The following is a 19516-nucleotide window of genomic DNA, read 5'->3' as shown; positions in this document are numbered from 1 at the left end:
TCCCCCTAGGCTCCCAGAGAGTTCAGGAAACGGAAACGTAATCTGTAACTCCTATCCCAAGGGCAAAACGTAGTCAGTCCTCACAGGAAGTGGTACTTTTGATTTCTTAAATTTCTCAGGGTGGTTTTACTTTGGAATGATTTTTATAAGAATCGTCAGGTGATCTAAAGATAGAATGTTAAAATGTGCTGCTGTAGAGCCATTTGCTGCAGGGCTTTGCAGATTGGTCTGCACGAGAGACTTCTACTTAAGCCACTTGATCTAAAAATAGAATTAAAATATGCAGAGAGTGTTGAATACCTTCTGGGAAGCTTTCTGAAAGCAGTTTATTCAAGGTGCTGCTGATGTGGACGGACAGACGTGGAGGGCTGGTGTCATGTTACTAACTGAGATATAATCTACAGGGTTAAAAAAACATCAGAGCAAGATCCAGAGAGCCTAGGAAGCACTCACCTGGATGGAAGGACACCCCAGCCTCAACAGGGTACCCAAGGCAAAGGCACAGTGTTCTCAGAAAGCTGCTTTGGAATTGCTTTGATGTGTGGGGTTTGGGAGGCATCATCGACTTGATGGACATGAGTTTGAGTGAACTCCGGGAGTTGGTGATGGACAGGGAGGACTGGCGTGCTGCGATTCATGGGGTCGCAAAGAGTCGGACACGACGGAGCGACTAAACTGAACTGGGGGAAAAAAAAGGCAGGGTGGGGGGTGGCTACAAGACATGCCGTAAAGCATGGCATGGGATATTTCCAAAGCAAGAGTGATTGGTCTTCTGTGAGGTCAGGGGGACCTCTCTCAGGGGCTCCTGTGGCTTCCCTGGTTCTGAGCTGCATGGCTTTCTGGAGCACCAGCCTGAGTAAGTTTGCAGCCAAATGCATCCCAAGGTTAGGGAGCAAGTTAGCTTGTTAGTTAACTAACTAACTAATTCCGTTAACTGCGGAGTTAGTTACGGGAGATGCTCAAACTTCAGAGATACACAGTCATCTCACAAATATTTATTGAGCATCTGCTCTGGGCCAAGCGATTCTGCCACTCGGGATATAGTGATGGGAAACAAGCAAAACAAAACAAAAAACTCCTGGCTTTGTGGATTATCTACTACTAAAGAAAGACAAACAAGAAATTATACACACGTACACACACGCATACACACATGGGGGCTTCCCAGGAGGCACTAATGGTAAAGAGCTTGCCACCCAATGCTGGAGATGTAAGAAACATGCATTTGATCCGTGGGTCAGAAAGATCCCCTGGAGGAGGGCGTGGCAACCCACTCCAGTTTTCTCGCCTGGAGAATCCTGTGGACAGAGGAGTCTGGTTGGTTATAGTCCACAGGGTCACAAACAGTCGGATATGACATGAAGTGACTTAGTACACACGCATGCATACACATACATACACACACACTAGGTCAAATGGTAAGTATCTAGAGAAAAACAAAGGAGGGGAAGAGAATGGGGGAGGATGGGGGAGCTAGGCAGGCAGGCAGGCTTGCTAAGGAAGTGACATCTGAGTCGAGAGCTAAAGAGGGAATCGGCAGTGTCAGTACCTTTACGAGCAAAGGGAACAGCATGTGCAAGGGCCCTGGAACCTGCCTGGCACAGTGTGAGGAACAGCAGCAACGCCAGGGAGAGTGGAACAGAGTGAGCAAGGGGGCGAGGAAGTCATAGAGGAGGAGGGGACAGGACCAGGTCTCATGGCCCGGGAGCCATGCGGAGTGCTTTAGCTCTGCCTGTGTGACAAAAGAAGGTGGAGTTAAGTTGGAGTTTATAGATCTGAGTTTTCACTGTAAAAGGATCCCCTGGCTATTATATCGCGAAGAGCCTGTGGGGTGTGGGGGGTGAGACACCTATAAAGATTCTTTTGTTATAGTTAACAATGGGCCATTTCTCCCCTCAGTAGTTTTCAGTGGCTTCGAGGTCACTTCTGGCGCGTGTTTCTTGCCACTTAGGGAAGATGGCAGTCCACTGAAGAGATCCGTGCTGCTGCCCCGTAGTGCATGTACTTTGAGCTTTTGTCTGTGGTGGTGATGGTTCACGGGCTGACTCGCTGTGCTCTTTCATCCTGCTCTCCATCTAATGCCATGCACCGTGAGGCAGAGGGGTTGGCACGAAGCCTTTCTCTGTAACCTTGCAACAGTTAACACATCTATTGCTTTGACCTCTCTGGCCAAGAGCTTTAAATAGCCATTAGCAAGTTAGCACTAGAATCTCAGAGGCTGCAGCTTCAGTATCAGAGGCAGGACCTCAAAGAACCTGGAACGCTACCTTCTAACCTGAGGTCTGTCCATACTCTTCCTTAAAAACCAGGCAAACTGCCTGACCTCTCCTGAATGATTCAGCTACCCCCACAGATTCCCAGATCTGAGAGGCACCCTGGCAGGCACTTACACATATTACTGCTTCATAGTCACTCTACAAGTTAGGATTTCTTCGTCCCATTTTACAGGTGAGGCAACAGAAGCTCAGAAGAGTTCAGTAGCTTACCCATGGTCCCACAAGGGATAGATTTTGCACCCATGGCTCTGTCTCTCAGGCCCAGTTGCTCCCTTCTGCTGGAGGGGAGGGACCCTCCTGCTTTTTCATCTCAGCACCCCTCTTAGTTCAGTGCTTGAGGAACTGAATCTTTTGATATGGAATGAAAATGGTTGTCATATGCCACAGCCACAATATGTCATAATCAACTCTGAGATGTGGAAATAAGGCCCTCGTAGTACTGCAGTGGTGAAATTGTACAATCATTTACTTTAAAAATGTAAGCCAGAAAAGATTTTGTGTTTTCCCCCCAAGAATACTCCAGAAAAGCAGTCCCACACTGAGTTACACTGAGCTCCATGGGAAGATTATTAGCATCATTATTGGGGAAAAAGATGAAGAACTGCTGACATGTCATACCTGTCTGTGATTGCCCAAAATAAAGCCAAGGTTATTTCCTGAGGTTTGGGGAATGATGGAATAGCCAGTTTGGGTCACTGGAGTATACAGCGTGCCTGCTTTTTTAGAGTGGCTTTTAAGATGGCCCCGATTTCCAAACACTGAGGAAAGCCGCAGTTTTGAAAGGACTGCGTGGGCATATGTGTGCTCTTAAGGTCATTGAGGTCGGGTTATATTTCTTAGACATGCACAACGTAATATAATCCTAATCGATAGCAGTGTTTGTTCTGAGCACCTCTGGTTGCGCTGTCACTGCCCACAGCGCCACTGACCCACATGAGGAGCCTGCTCTGAGCTCTTGGTGTGAAAGAACACTTGGGCAGGACGGACACGTTTCTTCTTTGCAGCTGTAGACGAGCTGCGTGTGTCCTGGCTGCTGGCTGTTCTTCCTACCGTGGGAGAAGAGAGGGGTGACTGATAGTTCCTGAGGCATTGGCCCCACGTATTACCGGGGCTTCCCAGGTGGCATTAGTGGTCAACAACCCGCCTGCCAGTGCAGGAGACCTAAGAGATGTGGGTTTGATCCCTGGGTCAGAAAGGTCCCCTGGAGAAGGAAATGGCAACCCACTCCAGTATTCTTGCCTGGAGAATCCCATGGACAGAGGAGCCTGGTGGGCTACAGTCCATTGGATTGAAAAGAGTCAGACACAGCTGAAATGACCTAGCACACATACGCACACATTGAATGAGGCAAACCTGGACCTTCCCAGACATAATTATCATAGATTTCAAATCATGGAATTGCTTTGAGAATTAGTTTTTCACTTTTTTATGAAACTTTATTTTCTTGTACATCTCAAGTTGTTCTGTGGAGATCTAGTAATGCTTCCCTTTTTCGTGTAAGGAATTATCCTGAGACAAGGGTTTAGTTTGTCAGTTCCTTAGAAGCAGGGTCTGTACCTCGAGGTGATTTTTTTTTTTTTTAATTATTTTGGGGGCTATGCTGGGTCTTAGTTATAGCACGTGGGATTTAGTTCCCTGACCAGGGATTGAACCTGGACACCGGGATTGGGAGTGTGGAGTCCTAGCCACTGGATCACCAGGCAAGTCCCTCAAGGTGATTTTTGGATTCCTTCTTTCCTAGTGGATTTAGTTTCCTGGTCTCAAAACATCCTTTCCATTCTGCCTTTGAATGTGTGTGAAGTTTCTCATCCCTGAAAAAGCAAATCCTAAAAAATATTTAACACAGAACATCATACTGTTGCAGTAATTACACAGGGTACTGAAGAATACTTAATATCATGAGAAAATGTTGTCAGTATTTTAATATGTGAAAAAAGGTTATAAAAAAGCCTATAGAGTATGATCCTAATTTTATTTAAAATGTACACATGAAAGACTGAAAGTATATGACAAATGTTAGTACTGATTATTTCTAGGTTGTGGATTTGTGGCTGATCTGTATTCTTTGCATCTCAGTATTTTCAACATTTCTTGTAGTGGGCTTTCCTGCTCCTGTGAGGATGGGGTGGGACCCGGTATGTCCAGGCGAGCTGGGGTTGCTGCAGTCAAGAGTGGTAGTGAGAGAGTAGAGAGAGAGAAAGTAGTGCCAAGGGGCACCCACCTTGGCAGAATCACTGAGTGTGTGCATGCACAGTGGGGCGTTCAGTGTGGCTCAGTGCTGTGCTTAGTCACTCAGTCGTGTCTGACTCTTTGCGACCCCATGGACTATAGCCAGCCAGGCTCCTCTGTCCATGGGATTCTCCAGGCAAGAATACCGGAGTGGGTTGCCATTACCTCCTCCTGGGGATCTTCCCAACCCAGGGATTGAACCCAGGTTTTTGGAATTGCAGGCAGATTCTTTACCATCTGAGTCACCAGGGAAGCCCAAGAATACTGGTGTGGGTAGCCTATCCCTTCTCCAAGGAATCTTCCCCACCCAGGTATCAAACCAGGGTCTCTTGCATTACAAGTGGATTCTTTACCAGCTGAGCTTCCAGAGAAGCCCCTGGTAGTGTAGTTCATTTGGGCCCAAATCTGCTTGCTTGTTCATCCTATTTGTCCAGAGATGTCTTCAAGTAATAGCTTGAGGGGACTGACTTTGGACCAGCCCGGAGGCGGCTCTGTGTGAATTGAAAGGAGCCCCTGCTGCCATCTGCTGGAGGAGTCTTGTAATAACCATACAAATCTCGGAAGTCTGAGGCACACCCTGGGTTTGTGCAGTGCACAGCTGCGGTCACAGTCTTGGGCAGGCCCACCTCCATCCTCTGGCCCAAAGCCCTGCTGTAGGTCTGGAAACCTTTACTTTTATATTATTTTTATAATTTATTTATTTATTATTTACTTTAGTTTTGTGTTTTCTTTCAAACTGTGCTGAGTCTTCGTTGCTGTGCATGGGCTTTCTCTAATTGCAGCAAGCAGAGGCTGCTCTCTAGTTGCCACGTGCAGGCTACTCATTAAGTGGCTTCTCTTACTGCAAGGCACCTGCTCTAGAGCTTCAGTAGTTGTAGCATGTGGGCTCAGGAGTTATGGCACCTTCTTTGGGTGTTTATCTGCTCAGTGTTCTCCGTGGCAATTTAGCATCTCGCAGACGTGGTTTAAAGCCAGGCTTCTAGCCTGTCAAATGGATGCGAATAAAATCCCTTGCTTACTTAACTCTTTAGATGCTGCTGTCTCTAGCCTCCTTCTTCATGGGGTTGAATATCCCTCCTTGTTCCGGTGACCAGGGCCGGCTCAGGGCTTCTCCGGGCACATCCCATCTGCACTGCCCCTTCTTCTCACTCAGGATGCTGAACTGCTGCCTCCCCATCCAGGCTCTTCTCTGCTTTCTGTGCTCCGCCAGGATGTCTGTGGTTGCAGATAAAGACTTTTAACAAGATTGAAAATCATCCCCTAAATAAAGACCAGAGTCAGATAGCAAAAAAATCTTATCTGTTCTTAGTAAGCCCTAGGAGGATTATGTATTTGAAGGGCATTCAACTCAAAGACATACTGAACACTTAAGCAGCTTCATGCTCTGGCAATTTGATGACCTGCTCTCCAGCCACCCCAGAGGCAGGCCTTCCCCTGGGAGTTTTTAAAGAAGTCTGGTTGGATTTGCCCCCGTCTCACCTCCCAATATGTGGGTCCAGCCAAGTAAGTCTGGGCTTCCCAGGTGGCTCAGATGGTAAAGAATACGCCTGCCATGCAGGAGAGCCTTGTTTAGTCCCCGGGTCCAGAAGATTCCCTTGGAGGAGGGCATGGCAACCCACTCCAATATTCTTGCCTGGAGAATCCCATGGACAGAGAAGCCTGATGGGCTACATACAGTCCATGGGGTCGCAAAGAGTCAGACGCGACTGAGCAACTAATCACACACACCTCCCACATGTGGGTCCAGCACTGTGTCCCAGCCAGTTAGGACCATCCTTCTGCCTACTCCTCAGGGCCAGGGCCATGGGGATCAGACCCCAGGGCATTCGGGAGAGAGAATCATGGAGGTGAGGCAGAAAAGGAAGGCTGAGCAGAGGAGGGGACCTGGTCTGACTGAGGCAGTGAGAGGGGAACCTTGACCCGAGTATCAAGAGCTTTATCATTGTGACCCTGAATCAGTTTCTTCAGACTGTGTCGGGGTCTGTGGTTTGTATACATGACCCTGAAAGCCATTCTTTTCTAAAATTGTATTAAGGGAAAGGAGATGGGAAAAGGAAACCATAAAACTGGCAGGAAGTAGTTACATAATAGTGCAAAAATTGCCTCCATTGCTACTTAGATCCTGACAAAGAAACTGAGTGGCTATGTCGGTCAAGTTTCCTAAATGCAGGTCTGAGAAGCCCTGGAAGTCTTTCAGTTGTATTATTTAAAAGTGTGTGTGTGGTTTTTTTTTAAGTACCGAAATCTGTCCCTATAAGTAGATTCAAGATCATTTCTACAATCCCCTTGCCACTGCATGGAGACTGTATTTACAACCATGTTGACACCTGGAGATAGAGATTTTGTTTCTGCTAAAAGGTTGGGGAACAGTTGTTCTGGTATTTAATATTCCCTAGACTAGAACATCTTCACCTCACCTAACTCCAGTCCCTTGTTACAAATTTATGTTGAGTCTTAAACCCAGAATTTGGAGGAAGAGCATCAACTAAAATGTACTTTGAGCAACAACTTTCTCAAGACCCTCTTCACCTTTTAGTTCTAAGAACATGAGATAAAATAGCATAAACTACATTTTGATTGAGTCTTTATATTTTATCTGAAAATGTGGCATGAATTTCACTGTAGGTAAAAATAGGCATTATTTCTATGACCTGTAAATGTAGGTGATAAGCTTTAAAATGGAATAGGTCTCTTTGAGGTACTAAGAGAAAAGGATTTATAATTGTTAGTAAAATAAAACGTAAACTTCATTTATCATGTCCTCTGAAGTGGATTTAGTATATGCATGTAAGTAACATTACCGTGGTACTTACTGTGTCCAGTTCTTTATTTCTACATGTCCCTGAAGGACTATTTGATGTTTTCTGCATTCTGTTGTTATTTTGCCTCTAATAGTATGAGATCTGCCTTTTAGAATGAACAAGCATGAGACTGAAAGTGACAGGAGCAGTACTAATATATGCCAGCCTCCTTCTTTATTCTTGGCTATGCAAACCTGAGTTGCAATATACTTTTAAATGCACTCATGGAGAAAATACAGATGATAATTAAAGCAGGTCAACCTTAGGGGCACTCGTGGTACTAATCAATGATTGGTGATATTAAAATTAACCTTACAGTTGATAGTCACGTCTCTTTAGGTGACAGAGGCGGATGAGATGGGAAGGGGGGTAAGTCTAAGTGGAATTCAGTGCTGGTGTTGGAAGACTGTTTTTGCCTCCCAGGCGTGCACCTGTACTACGTCGGGGGAGAGGTCTATGCCGAGTGTGTGAGTGACAGCAGCATCTTCGTGCAGAGCCGGAACTGCAACTATCAGCACGGCTTCCACCCAGCCACCGTCTGCAAGATCCCCAGCGGCTGCAGCCTCAAGATCTTCAACAACCAGCTGTTCGCTCAGCTGCTCGCCCAGTCTGTGCACCACGGATTTGAAGTCGTCTACGAGCTGACCAAGATGTGCACCATCAGGATGAGTTTTGTCAAGGTAAGGAGCGCTCACTTCCCGATTGTAAGATAGAGACCAAGAGCACAGGACTTCCACAGCAGTCCAGTGGCTAAGACTCCCTGCTCTCAGTGCAGGGGCCCCACGTTCGATCCCTGGTCAGGGAACTAGATCCCACGTGGGTCAACTAAATATCCTGTGTGCCACAACTAAGACCCAGTACAGCCAAATAAGAAAATAAATAAGTAAAAAAAATATATATTTTTTTAAACAGTCTTCGACTGATGTGACAGTTGGACAGCCAGGGCAAGTAGACAGCATTTTGGGAGGAAAACTCTCAATTGTTTTTCAGAAGAGCTCCTCCATGAGTATGACATCTCTTGTTTAGCAATTTTAAGAAAATTCTTAAGTATATTACTTTTGGAGGAAAACCAAGTTAAGACAGTTACCTGATTTTTCTTTAAATAAAGAAGATAAAGTGACTATGATGGTTGTATAGGACTTAATGCTACAGAGATTTTTTTTTTTTCTTCCCTCAAATTGCTGAGCGCTATGGTCACTAAGTAAATGGTGAATTTACCTGAAATTGAATAAGACACTCTCCTTAGTCTTACAAAGCAGACAGGCAAACAGAGGCGATCGTATTTATAAATAAGCTACAAAACAGGACTGGGTCTAATACAAGAGAGTATGAATTCAGTGCTGTTTACAAAGGTATAAACAGGTTGGGATAAAAACATTATGGGGCTTACGATTAATTCTGAGACAGTAGTAGATGTTCTGCTTATGAATATTTGTGAATTTCTCAATTAGTTCTTTAATTAAAGTTGATGTGAAGGTTGGAGAATGGAGGGAGTTAACTTAGTAGGAAGGAAAAACTGGATATGCACATTGAAGCTAAGCCCTCAGCTTATCATGTTTCATTCCTCACAAAGCACTTGCAAATAATTCTAGTATTTCCAAATCTGAGCTTGTTTGTCAAACTAAGTATATGTGACAGTTTTCCCATGATGACCTATCTATTCAAGGGATATCAGTATGGCTTGTTCCAGATTTTTTCAAAGAAAAATTTATTTATTAATTCTGTAAAATTACCATGAAAAATGTGTCCCATTTTTCAACATTCTTATTTATAATTTCAGTAATTATTTAAAAAATGAGACTCAAGAATAGAGTTTCCAGTTTAGAAAATGACTTCTTGAATTCATTTTTTTCATGGTGACAAAACAGTTTCATTCAAATTTGCATGCATGCTAAGTCGTTTCAGTCGTGTCCGACTCTTTGTGACCCCTTGGACTGTAGCCCCCTAGGCTCCTCTGTCCATGGAATTCTCCAGGCAAGAATACTGGAGTGGGTAGCCATTCCTTTCTCCGGGGGATCTTCCTGACCCAGGGATCGAACCCAGATCCCCTGCACTGCAGGCAGACCCTTTACCATCTAAGGGCCACCAGGGAAGCCCTTATTCAAATTTACTGTTAAGCTTTAAAAGCATTTTTACACCGTCAGGCAATTAACAAATACCTGAAAGTCTTTTCAAACATTCTGATGCTTTAGAGCCAGCAGAGGGCGATAATAAGCAACCATTTGACGTACTTTTTTCTAGGCCTGTTTTAAAAATTGGGATGAGATGGCCAATGTCTCAGACATAATAATTTCACTGTATTATAAACTTGTATAGAAATTTGATTTTCCTAAGATCAACTAGATGTACTTCTCATATATGTAGCCTTTAAATTCATAAAACCACATAATTCACAAAATAAACTGTTACTAATATTGCAGGGACTTAAAAAAAAAGATTCCTAGCAAATATAACTATAGGTGATGAGTGTAAAAGAAATTGTTAAGTTCTCACCACAATAAAAAATTGCAACCATGTGAGGTCATGGATGTTAACGAAACTTATTTTTTGTGGTCTCTCCTGTGGATGGTCACCAATGGCAAATTGCCATAAGTGAGCCAGCATGGGAGAGGAGAAACAAGCTTTCTTCATCAACCCTGAGTAACAGAGAGCACCCTCAGCTCTCACTTAACAACTTTCAGATCCAGCCATTTTCTGTTTCGTGCAAAACACGACTTCAGCATTAAGGGGGTGAACATGCATTCAAGCTCCCTTCCCTGGGGAAGACAGCATGATTTCCCAGTGTCTCTGACATGGCAGGAACCCAGGCCCTCTCTAGGTCCGTGGATTTAGTTGCGAGCCCAGGAGGAAGCCTCAGATGGGGACTCATCTTAGGGTGTCTGGCTGATGAAAAGGTTGTCTTGTACTTGCAGGAATGCAGAGTTCATGTTCTCAGGTCCCAGAAGCTGCCCTGGTGGGTGGGCTGTGTCCAGCAGGCCTGTTTCGTGCCCCTGGAGGCTGCCTGGAAATCTGGCACAATCACGTGGCCCCGTTTTTGCTTTTCAGGGCTGGGGAGCCGAGTACCATCGCCAGGATGTCACAAGCACGCCCTGCTGGATTGAGATCCACCTTCATGGACCGCTGCAGTGGCTGGACAAAGTTCTGACTCAGATGGGCTCCCCACACAACCCGATTTCTTCGGTGTCTTAACAGTCCTGTCTCAACGCACATTTCTATAGGGTAGATGCTGTTGCAGGCAGTGGCTTGTATCATTTCAGATTCATGACTAACTGAAGTTTCTAAGTACACATGTAAATACATTTAATATATACTCTTCATATTTTGTATCACCATCTTGGTTTGTGCTTTCTAGTTAACCTGATGCCACTACAACGCAATGAGAAAAGCAGGGTTTTTGCACCTATGCTCTAATAAGCAGCAGCTTCTTTTGTGGGAGAGAACAAATGAGAGGCAAGTCTGTGGACAGTGTTTGAAGGGTGCTGGCAGAACAAAGGCAGCTTCCGTCTGCCGTGTCACATAAGGCATATTGTGTGGCCAGTCCAGAAAAATACTAAAACTGTTTACGTAGCAAAAATCAGGTACTAGCAGCGCTAGAGCAAATAACACTTTGGACAAAACAAACCTGTAACATTTAAACAACCTCACTTCAAATGCTGACAAAAAAAGAAAATCAAGCTTGTAAAATCAGTTATGTAAGACAAGTCATATAAGCTTTATTTATGAAGTTGAAATACCTGTAGGTAGACTGTTGTGCTGATATGAATGGTACCTTTTAAACCAATTAAAACTGTGATCGGAAAAGAAAGAAACTGTGAAGCTGAGAGCCAGGTTGCCTCATTATCTTACCACTGTACAAAAAAAATAAATGACTCTAATATGGGAAGATATTATAAATATAAAAATAGCATGAAATGAGCTATATCCCCCAACTGCAAAATAAGACCAGCACTTTCTTAATCCATGCATCACCCACAGAGATGCCTGCCTTCCACGTAGGAAATCACGTTAAGTTCCATGTAAGTTCTCCTGGTGACTAGGGCAGGCAGCTCTGCAGATCTTAGTCTGCACGGCATGCTTGCTGGCCTTGTGTTTAAGTCCCGTGTGTGTGTGTGTGGAAGCAGCAGTAGAATAAGAGCATCGGACAAAAACACCCTGTGTTTACTTATTCCTTCTCACATTCCCACGTTCACAGTCTCTAGGCGAGGGCACATTTTGCCGCATGTTCCTCACACGTTGGTAAACTAACTCTTCACAGATGACTCAAACAACATTCACTGAAGCCTTTGAGAAAACCTAGACACGTTGCTGCAATCAATGTGAGTTCTTTAACTTAGTGTCTCTACCGATTAAGTGACCTGCTGGTCATGGGTGGTAGCCTCTTATAAAACTAAAGCCTCATACCTGGAAATAAGTTCCCAAATAAGAGTAATTCCATAATCCCTATCATTTCTGAGGAACAGTGGTCCTGAATAACAGGACATTTTTAAAAAATGCATACAAAATACCAAAACCTGTTATTTACCCTTGGATGATAAAGAGAGGGCCATTTACCAAATTTCTAGGTACTTTGATATATATATATATATATATTTCTGACCCACTAAACACTGCATTGCTTGGAAAATTATTTCACACCCTCTTTAAAATGTATAATTTAAGAAGGTAATTATGCTTGTTAACAGAGGGTACTTCAGTGATCCAGGAGGTTTCTTCATTTATACATTCTGTCGCAACTCTTTCTAGCATTAGTATATAGTAGCTGTTTCTCATTAAATTGTATTCAAGGTAGGAGTGATCCTATGAAAACAATGTATGCGTGAGCTACTGCCGTCACCTCTTGTAATGACTAGTGTTACCTAGAAGCTTTCATATATACAATAGAAAATATCACATTTTACATTAAAGTTAGGTGGTCCGTTTAGTGTTTAGAGAACTCTGTAGTTTATTGGTTCACCAACTATGTATGTGCCTGGCACAGTGTTAGGTACTGTAGAGTCAATGTACACAAGAAACCGTCCCAGCTCTCTGGAGCTGAGAGTCTACACGGAAATCCGTAGAATCATCCTCGTTTCAAGAACTATTAAAACAAAACATGCACTCTTTCTTATGCTTTAAAAAAGTGTAATTGATTTCCTAATTATCTCTATTTTGAAACTGATTTTCTGTCTCTTCTGAGCAATCAAGTCATGGATGAAGACATCCTTGGATAAATGAGGCTTTTCCTCTGTCTCAAAGCTGGATTTCTCCTCTCTTGCTTCCCTGTTTTCCAGTAATTCCCTATGTCCCCTTTCCTTGGAAAACGCATTAGTGTGGTGAAGTCTTCTCTAACGAGTCCTGCTGCACAAAACAGCATGAGGTACACGTGGTCTGGGCTCCAGGGATCAAACATCACTTTATCCGTCAGTGGTCAGACTCCTCCTCTGGTAATCTTACACCTTTACAGAATTAATCGGTACTAGTTGCTTATAATGACATGAAAAGATACACTGGCTTTCCACGAAGCTTTGGGAAACCAGTACAGAACGTTCCAGTGAACTGGAATTGTATCTTCAAAAAATAAATGATTAAAGTGGTACGTATGCATCACTACCAGGTCTATCTCACCAAAAGCCTTTATCAAGATATTGTGAAATTCAGAGAATTTAGAAGTGATGGGAAATTAACCCTTAAGTCATTGTAACATAGTCACATTTTAGATCAGGCTTTTAAATTTTTTTCTGGTAAGAATTGTTAAAAATTGTAATGCAAGGATTTGATTTCTGACTTCTAAATGTGCTTATTTAACATTCAATCCTTGAGGTAGACGGTCCAAACAATGTCTTCACATTCTTTTATAGGATCATGAGCAAAGTGGACATGCCGAGCCATTAATTGCATCAGCAATTGCCAAACATGTTTAAGGTTGCCGTAGACAAGGCAATAGAGAACAGTAACATCTGGCCTGCTGACAAGACTCAGAACATTTACAGTGCTGTTCAAGTCTGGGTTTTGTTTTTCTCCTGTTAAAAATTTGAGATGTAAAAATTTTTAGTTAGATGATATTTTAATACCTACCAGTGCTTTGGAACTATTAAGATGTCAATTCTCAATACATTTACTTTATGTTATTTTTTTTTTACACTCAGTTTAAATCAGAAAAGGTTGGACAACCACCTAGCATTTAGAATCTCCTTTTCATTGTCTTCTTAGGAAGTGAATACCCCGTCATAGCAACAAAAACATTTTTTAGGTATTGCTTGTTAGACTTCAAGCACCGGCTTAACTTTGAGTATGTCCTGAATATTTGGTATACATAGTCAACAAATAAAGCAAAATGTAACATGCATTCCAAATTTTGTCTGCTCTTGTTAAAGGATTTAATGGCCGAACTGTATGACAAATTACATGATCTTGGCATATGTTAAGTTCAAATTAATGTAAAACAAACTAACAAAAAAGAAACTATTTCTACTTAAGTCATGTTTTTTATTATAGCTAGGCCTCAATTATCCTTCAAATGCACACTTACCCTGTTATCTGATTGTTTATAATAAAGAATACTGTACCTAAATGTCTTTTGGCTCATTATTCCCTGAAATCCTCATAGAAGGATTTGTTGTATATGGGTCCTTAAGATGATCTTATACAATCCTGTTTTGAAAATTGGATTTTTTGAAATCCAACATCCTATAGAGAAATTAGGTAACAGTTTTGAATTAAGCATCTTAGAATAACTGGCATTAAATATAGAACCTTGGAGGGGGAAGGATAAATTAGGAGATTGGGATTAACATATACACACTACTGTATATAAAGTAGAAAAAAATATAGAACCTTGAAGATATTTTGCAGTAATTTTTGAAAGGATATGCATAGAAGCTTTTTTTTCCTGTGTATTAGCAAATATTAAGTGATACTACAGTATATGGGAATGAACAATTACTGTAAATATCTGTACATTGCTATATAATACCTGTTAGAAAAGTGTTAAAGGCAACTCAGGAAAAGTGAAGATGGAATCCAGGAGGAATATGAAAATATCTAAAAATGTAAATTTTCTGTTCTCTTCATTAAATGTCCTTCCAGTCTAAATGCGGTGGGGGGGGGGGGGGGTGTAATATGTAAGTATTTTGAGAAAACTTGGTCTTTTATTAACTTGATTAAAGTTTTCTTTTTTTTTTTTTTAAATGGAGCCCTTTATTCAAAATGTAAACAGATGAAAGACAAGCTATTCTAGTTCCACAGAGGAGGGTTCAGTCAGTTTAGTCACTTAGTCATGTCCGACTCTGCGACCCCGTGGACTGCAGCACGCCAGGCATCCCTGTCCATCACCAACTCCCGGAGCTTGCTCACACTCATGTCCATTGAGTCAATGATGCCATCCAACCATCTCATCTTACTTAAGCTGAAGTTTATGGAGAGCGGTGATTGTGTCTTGCTTGTCTTTGCATCTCCTATTTTCCCTGACCCTGTTCTTGCATCCAAAATTTGGTATTGGTACTTCAACCACAAACTAGTACATATTTTTAAATATACCGTTGTATAGACACAAAATATTTTCTCTAAACATTAGCCTAAGAGACAGAATATTTTCATTAGCCTAGAAACTTCCACATATTCACCTATTAGATGATTCTTGAGCATCAGTTATTACCAGGCAGGCACTGTAGATAACAATGACAGATGACAGTTTCTGCCTTGAAGAAACTTCCAAGTCTGTGGAGGAAGATGAACAAGTAAACTGATAAAGGTCAATGTGCTATCAGCTGGGACAGGCTGCTGGAGGGCCTAGCAATGAGCTCTCCACCAGGCCTGGGTGTGTACCCCGGAAGGTTTCTGGGCGGATCCACCTTGCCTTCCTTCCCATTGGTTCCCATTAGCAAGGCTCCCAGACATTTCTAGACCAGCTTAGGTGCTCAATCTCTGTGCCCCCATCGTAATTTGTGCTCATCAAGATCCACTATCAATCCCTATACCATAATGTCTTCTTGTCCATCCATCTCTACAAGGCTGGGAACTTTTTAAAGACAAGGATTCTATCTGTGTTCAGCATTTTCCAGCTGTTTGTTTAGAAAGGCATTTGGGGTTCCCATTATGAAGGCAGAAATGGTATTTGTTTCCGATTCCTTTTTTAAAATCAGCAATTATTTAATTTCTTCCCAAAATAAAAATAATCGCAAGCTTCCAACTGCATGTCTGGTGACCATGCTGCAGCTGGTGGGGAAGAGAGAAGCATGCTTATGACTTAGTTTGCAAATACTCAGCTGTACAGTAGTAGCAAGGAAAGGCAGCTTTGACAGTTAAAACTTAAAATCATTTCTATTCTAAGCATTTATTTTCAGAATGTGAATTTGAGTAAAGAAGCAGAAGAATTCTCATAGAATAAGTCAACACGGCATATAAAGAAGATAACACTTCTGAACGTTTATCTCTGTATGATCATCATAGATGGTTCTATTATTTGCATACATGTGATAAAAATGTTAACTGTGGCCTCAGATTTACTCCAGTAATCTGAAAGATGATGTTAAGATGGAGTAAATATACTGAAAATTATATTCATGGTGGTTTTAAGCCCCAAATTACTCACACCTGCACGCAGTACATTATTTGGAGATAATGCCTGCAAGTGACAGGCTGGATTCTCTCTGGCCTCATCATTTAGAAAGAAAAAAACTAAACATTCTCAAAATAACCCACTGATGGTTAATGAAGTTGTCTGTAGAGAGATGCTTAGGAGTAGGGGTCAGAAGACTTTTCCATCCAGGGCCAGACAGTAAAAATTTTCCGCTTGTAACTACACAATTCTGCCACCACAGTGCAAAAGCCACCATAAACTATGTATGTGGCCAGGGGTGGCTCTGTGCCAGTGAAATCTTACAGATGTCGAAATCTGAATTTCATGTAATTTTCACATGTCATGAGATGATTTTTCTTTTGGTTTTCCAACCATTTAAAAATGTAAAAGCTATTCTTAGCCTGTGGCAGTACAGAAACGAACTGTGGGTTGGATCTGGCCTGGAGTGGGCCCCCACTTCGCTGAGACCTGAGGATAAAGCGTCTCGAATGTTACCAACCACAGCTGTGCCCTCATCTGAATCCCTCCTCAAGGAGACACCCTTGAGCCTGACCTCTGGTAAGCTCAGCTAACCCTTAACACTATTGCAGGGGAGGTGATTATTGTGAGCCACTATGCTTCGGGGTGGTGTGCTCGATAACTGACACAGTCGCCATGAACGAGCGGAAAGCTCATGCAGCTCTGTCTCTGGTTCGTCCTGAACCCTCAGGTGGGAGGAGCGGCGGCTTGTCACAAAGTGCAGGTAAGCCTGTTTGGAAGCACCTGTAATTTGTGATACAATTGCTATTTTGGTTCTGAACACTACCCTGGCTCCATCTGCTCTGCCAGTGCAACAGCTGTTTAAGAGATCTGTGTTCAAAATACTCCTCTTTTTCAGGCTCTGTGGGAAGGCTTGCCAGTTTGGTTGCTAGAGGTTAAGCATTCAATTCCTGGCTCCTGTTACTAACGCCAGAGGTGAGCCCTGGCATTGTCCAGTGAGGGCACAGTGCAGGCAGTTAGGCAGCACTGGCCTCTGAGGACTCATGTGGTGGGGAGCACCACGGTGATCCCAGGCTTCATCTTGTGGCTGGAGAAGAGGCTAGAGCCCAGTGCTCTGCTGGCCCCAAAACACCCAGCCCTCCTCTCCAAACTGGGTACCTGTGAGTTACTCAGTGAGTTTCAGTTTTAAATTCTCATTGGCCTTCAGAATAGGCAGTGCCTGGCCTGGGCAGGGGCCGTGGTCATTTTCCAATTGCTAACAAAGCAGGAAATGTTCAAGGTCTTAGATGGACTTTATACACCATTTAAAGGTAGTGAATGTCTGCGACTAGGGAGCAAAGGGCAATTCTGATGGTTGCTGGTGCTAAAGGGTGAATAGGAAAAAGAAGAGACACAGGAAACATGGCCACGTGGCATCTGGGCATGAAGAGAGAAAGGTACCTGGACAAGGGAGGGAGGCTTGGCTTTTCTCACATTGGCAGACCCCTGACCCCAGGAGGGTCCACTCACTGGCACAAAAAGCAGGGTGTCAGAGCCCTGAAGGGTCTTTTAGAAAGGAAAGGCCAGCTCTGCAAGCATCACAGGAGCATGGAAACAGGGTCCCTGAGTACGACATGGAGCTTCCATACCGGCAGACAACTTTGGGTGATCTTAGAAAAATATGGCTTTCTCTAAGACTCATTTTCTGAAAGAAAATAATGCTGTCACAATTACCCTCACCTGCCACCCACAGAGATGATCCTAATCAACATGATGGTGAAGTACACCTATGTGTATTTTACTTAATATAATTATATTACCTCAATAAACAGTAATGTAATTTTGTGCAAATATCTGATGTTAATATATCCTGCTCCTTACTCGATTTTCAAAGGCAACCACCATAAAATCTTAACAGTGGACAGTGGTCTCCAACCAAAGACAGTAAACGACCCAGACTGCAATTATAAGAGAGGAAAACAGACAGAAAATCTCACTAGTTGTTACTTCTTTTATGCTTGTTTTCCTTAGCTCTCTGATTTTGCTTTCCTGCTGCATATACTCTTGGGCCCTTTTAAGCCCAAACTACAAACAGCTAATGAAAATCAGTATCTGTGCTCAATGACTACATTGTAACAAAGGCTGCATGCATTTCTATATCACTAGGGTAAAGCTATGAATAGAAAGCATCATTTAATTTGCTGCAGTTTATAATAATAAAAGCTTACCTTTGCTGCATTAAAATAATACAAATGATTATTTGGAGGGTGGAGCAATATATCATAAGGAGAACAGGGAAAAGCAGCCAATGTCCTGATTAGAAGATGAGATCAACTCACCTAATTATTAAACATGTCAAGTATTTTCACTAAAAAGTTTTGAAAATATTCAGTTTAAACTCAGTAAAAGCATTTTAATTAGTATTTTAATAATATTTTTTTTCTACAGTGAAACAAGTCTGCTCAATAAATGAGAGTTCAGCCCATCTCTAAATCATAAGCTAGACTATCTGAATGCAGGTCTCATGCATGCACCATTCAACAGCATCTGTAATCATCATTACAATACTCATTTTCATAGCTACATAAAGTTAGAAACTCAGGGGGTAATGATGATAGGAATACTAAAATTTCCATGTCGATTAGTTACACAAAGGAAATCAAGACTACCTGCCAATAGCTGTAGTAATTGTATTTTCTAATTCTAGAAAAAGAAGAAGTTTTAAATCAATAATCACGTCAAAGATCCCAAATTGAGACCTTTTAAACCAAAAGCCATAAAAGAAGTGTCAGATATGTCCAAATATTCAAAACTTGAAAGCCTACATGGGCAAGAGATACCATAAAAAGGTAAATAAACCAATGTTAGACATGAAAAAAAGAAAAATGACATAGGGTTCATTTTCGTAACAGTCACCAGACTTTTTGCACATTTTAGGAAAAAAGGAGGCTAATGGAAAAAATAGACAAAAGACAGGACTAGCTAATGGAGAGAAGAGCCAAATCTAAGTAGCCAACAAGCATAGGAAAAGGTTCTCAAATTTACCAGGATTCATGGAAATGCTAGTAAATGCAACAGGCAGCAGTAATATAGCTATCAGAAAGGCAAGAGGTTTAAAAAAAAAAAACAAACCAGCAATTCCTACTGCTGGTAGAAATGCAAGGAAAAGAAATTCTCCCAGGGACTTCCCTGGGTAAGCCTCCATGCTCCCAACGCAGGGGGCCAGAGTTCAATCCCTGATCAGGAAACTAAGATCTCACATGGATGGTAAGAAACTCTCAGAGGGGACTCTCACAATAAATAAGTGCTACATATTCAGAAATACAGATTCGGCAGTAAAAATGTATTACTTTCTATAAACTGAACTACAAAGCCAAGAAAAAACCATAGCCTATCTACTGTTTTCAATTTGTAATAGGACTTCAGTTTGTAATAACAAAAACACTTTGGAAAGAGTCATCTATGTGTGGTAAAAATTTAAGCGTTCAAAGGATTCTTTTGATAAAAGATCTCCCAACCACTGAACACCCCATTCTTCTACCCCATGACACCAGTGACCCAATTTTCCTTTACTACTTCCAATTTTGCATATGAGCTTGCATGAGCATATAATTATACATTTACATATAATTTGGTAACATTATTTATGATCTTTTGTATTTGCCTATTCAAAACTAACTGTAGTCCCCTCACAA

The 19516-nt window shown here is 42.2% G+C and overlaps 1 protein-coding gene across 3 annotated transcripts in view; it reads left to right on the top strand.

Moving 5' to 3' along the window:
* SMAD9 (SMAD family member 9) overlaps nt 1-13856 on the top strand; it is a 64028-nt gene extending 50172 nt beyond the window's left edge. For all 3 annotated transcript variants that reach the window (XM_025262921.3, XM_025262919.3, XM_025262920.3), the window contains 2 exons: nt 7730-7986; nt 10352-13856. In XM_025262921.3, coding sequence (XP_025118706.1) covers nt 7730-7986; nt 10352-10495 — 401 coding nt within the window. In that variant the 3' untranslated portion in view covers nt 10496-13856. The remainder of the gene's footprint in view (nt 1-7729; nt 7987-10351) is intronic.
* Nucleotides 13857-19516: the final 5660 nt, after the last annotated feature.

Source organism: Bubalus bubalis, chromosome 13 (genome assembly GCF_019923935.1).
Source record: "Bubalus bubalis isolate 160015118507 breed Murrah chromosome 13, NDDB_SH_1, whole genome shotgun sequence".
Taxonomy (NCBI): Eukaryota; Metazoa; Chordata; class Mammalia; order Artiodactyla; family Bovidae; genus Bubalus; species Bubalus bubalis.
This window is presented reverse-complemented; position numbering and strand designations above follow the sequence as displayed.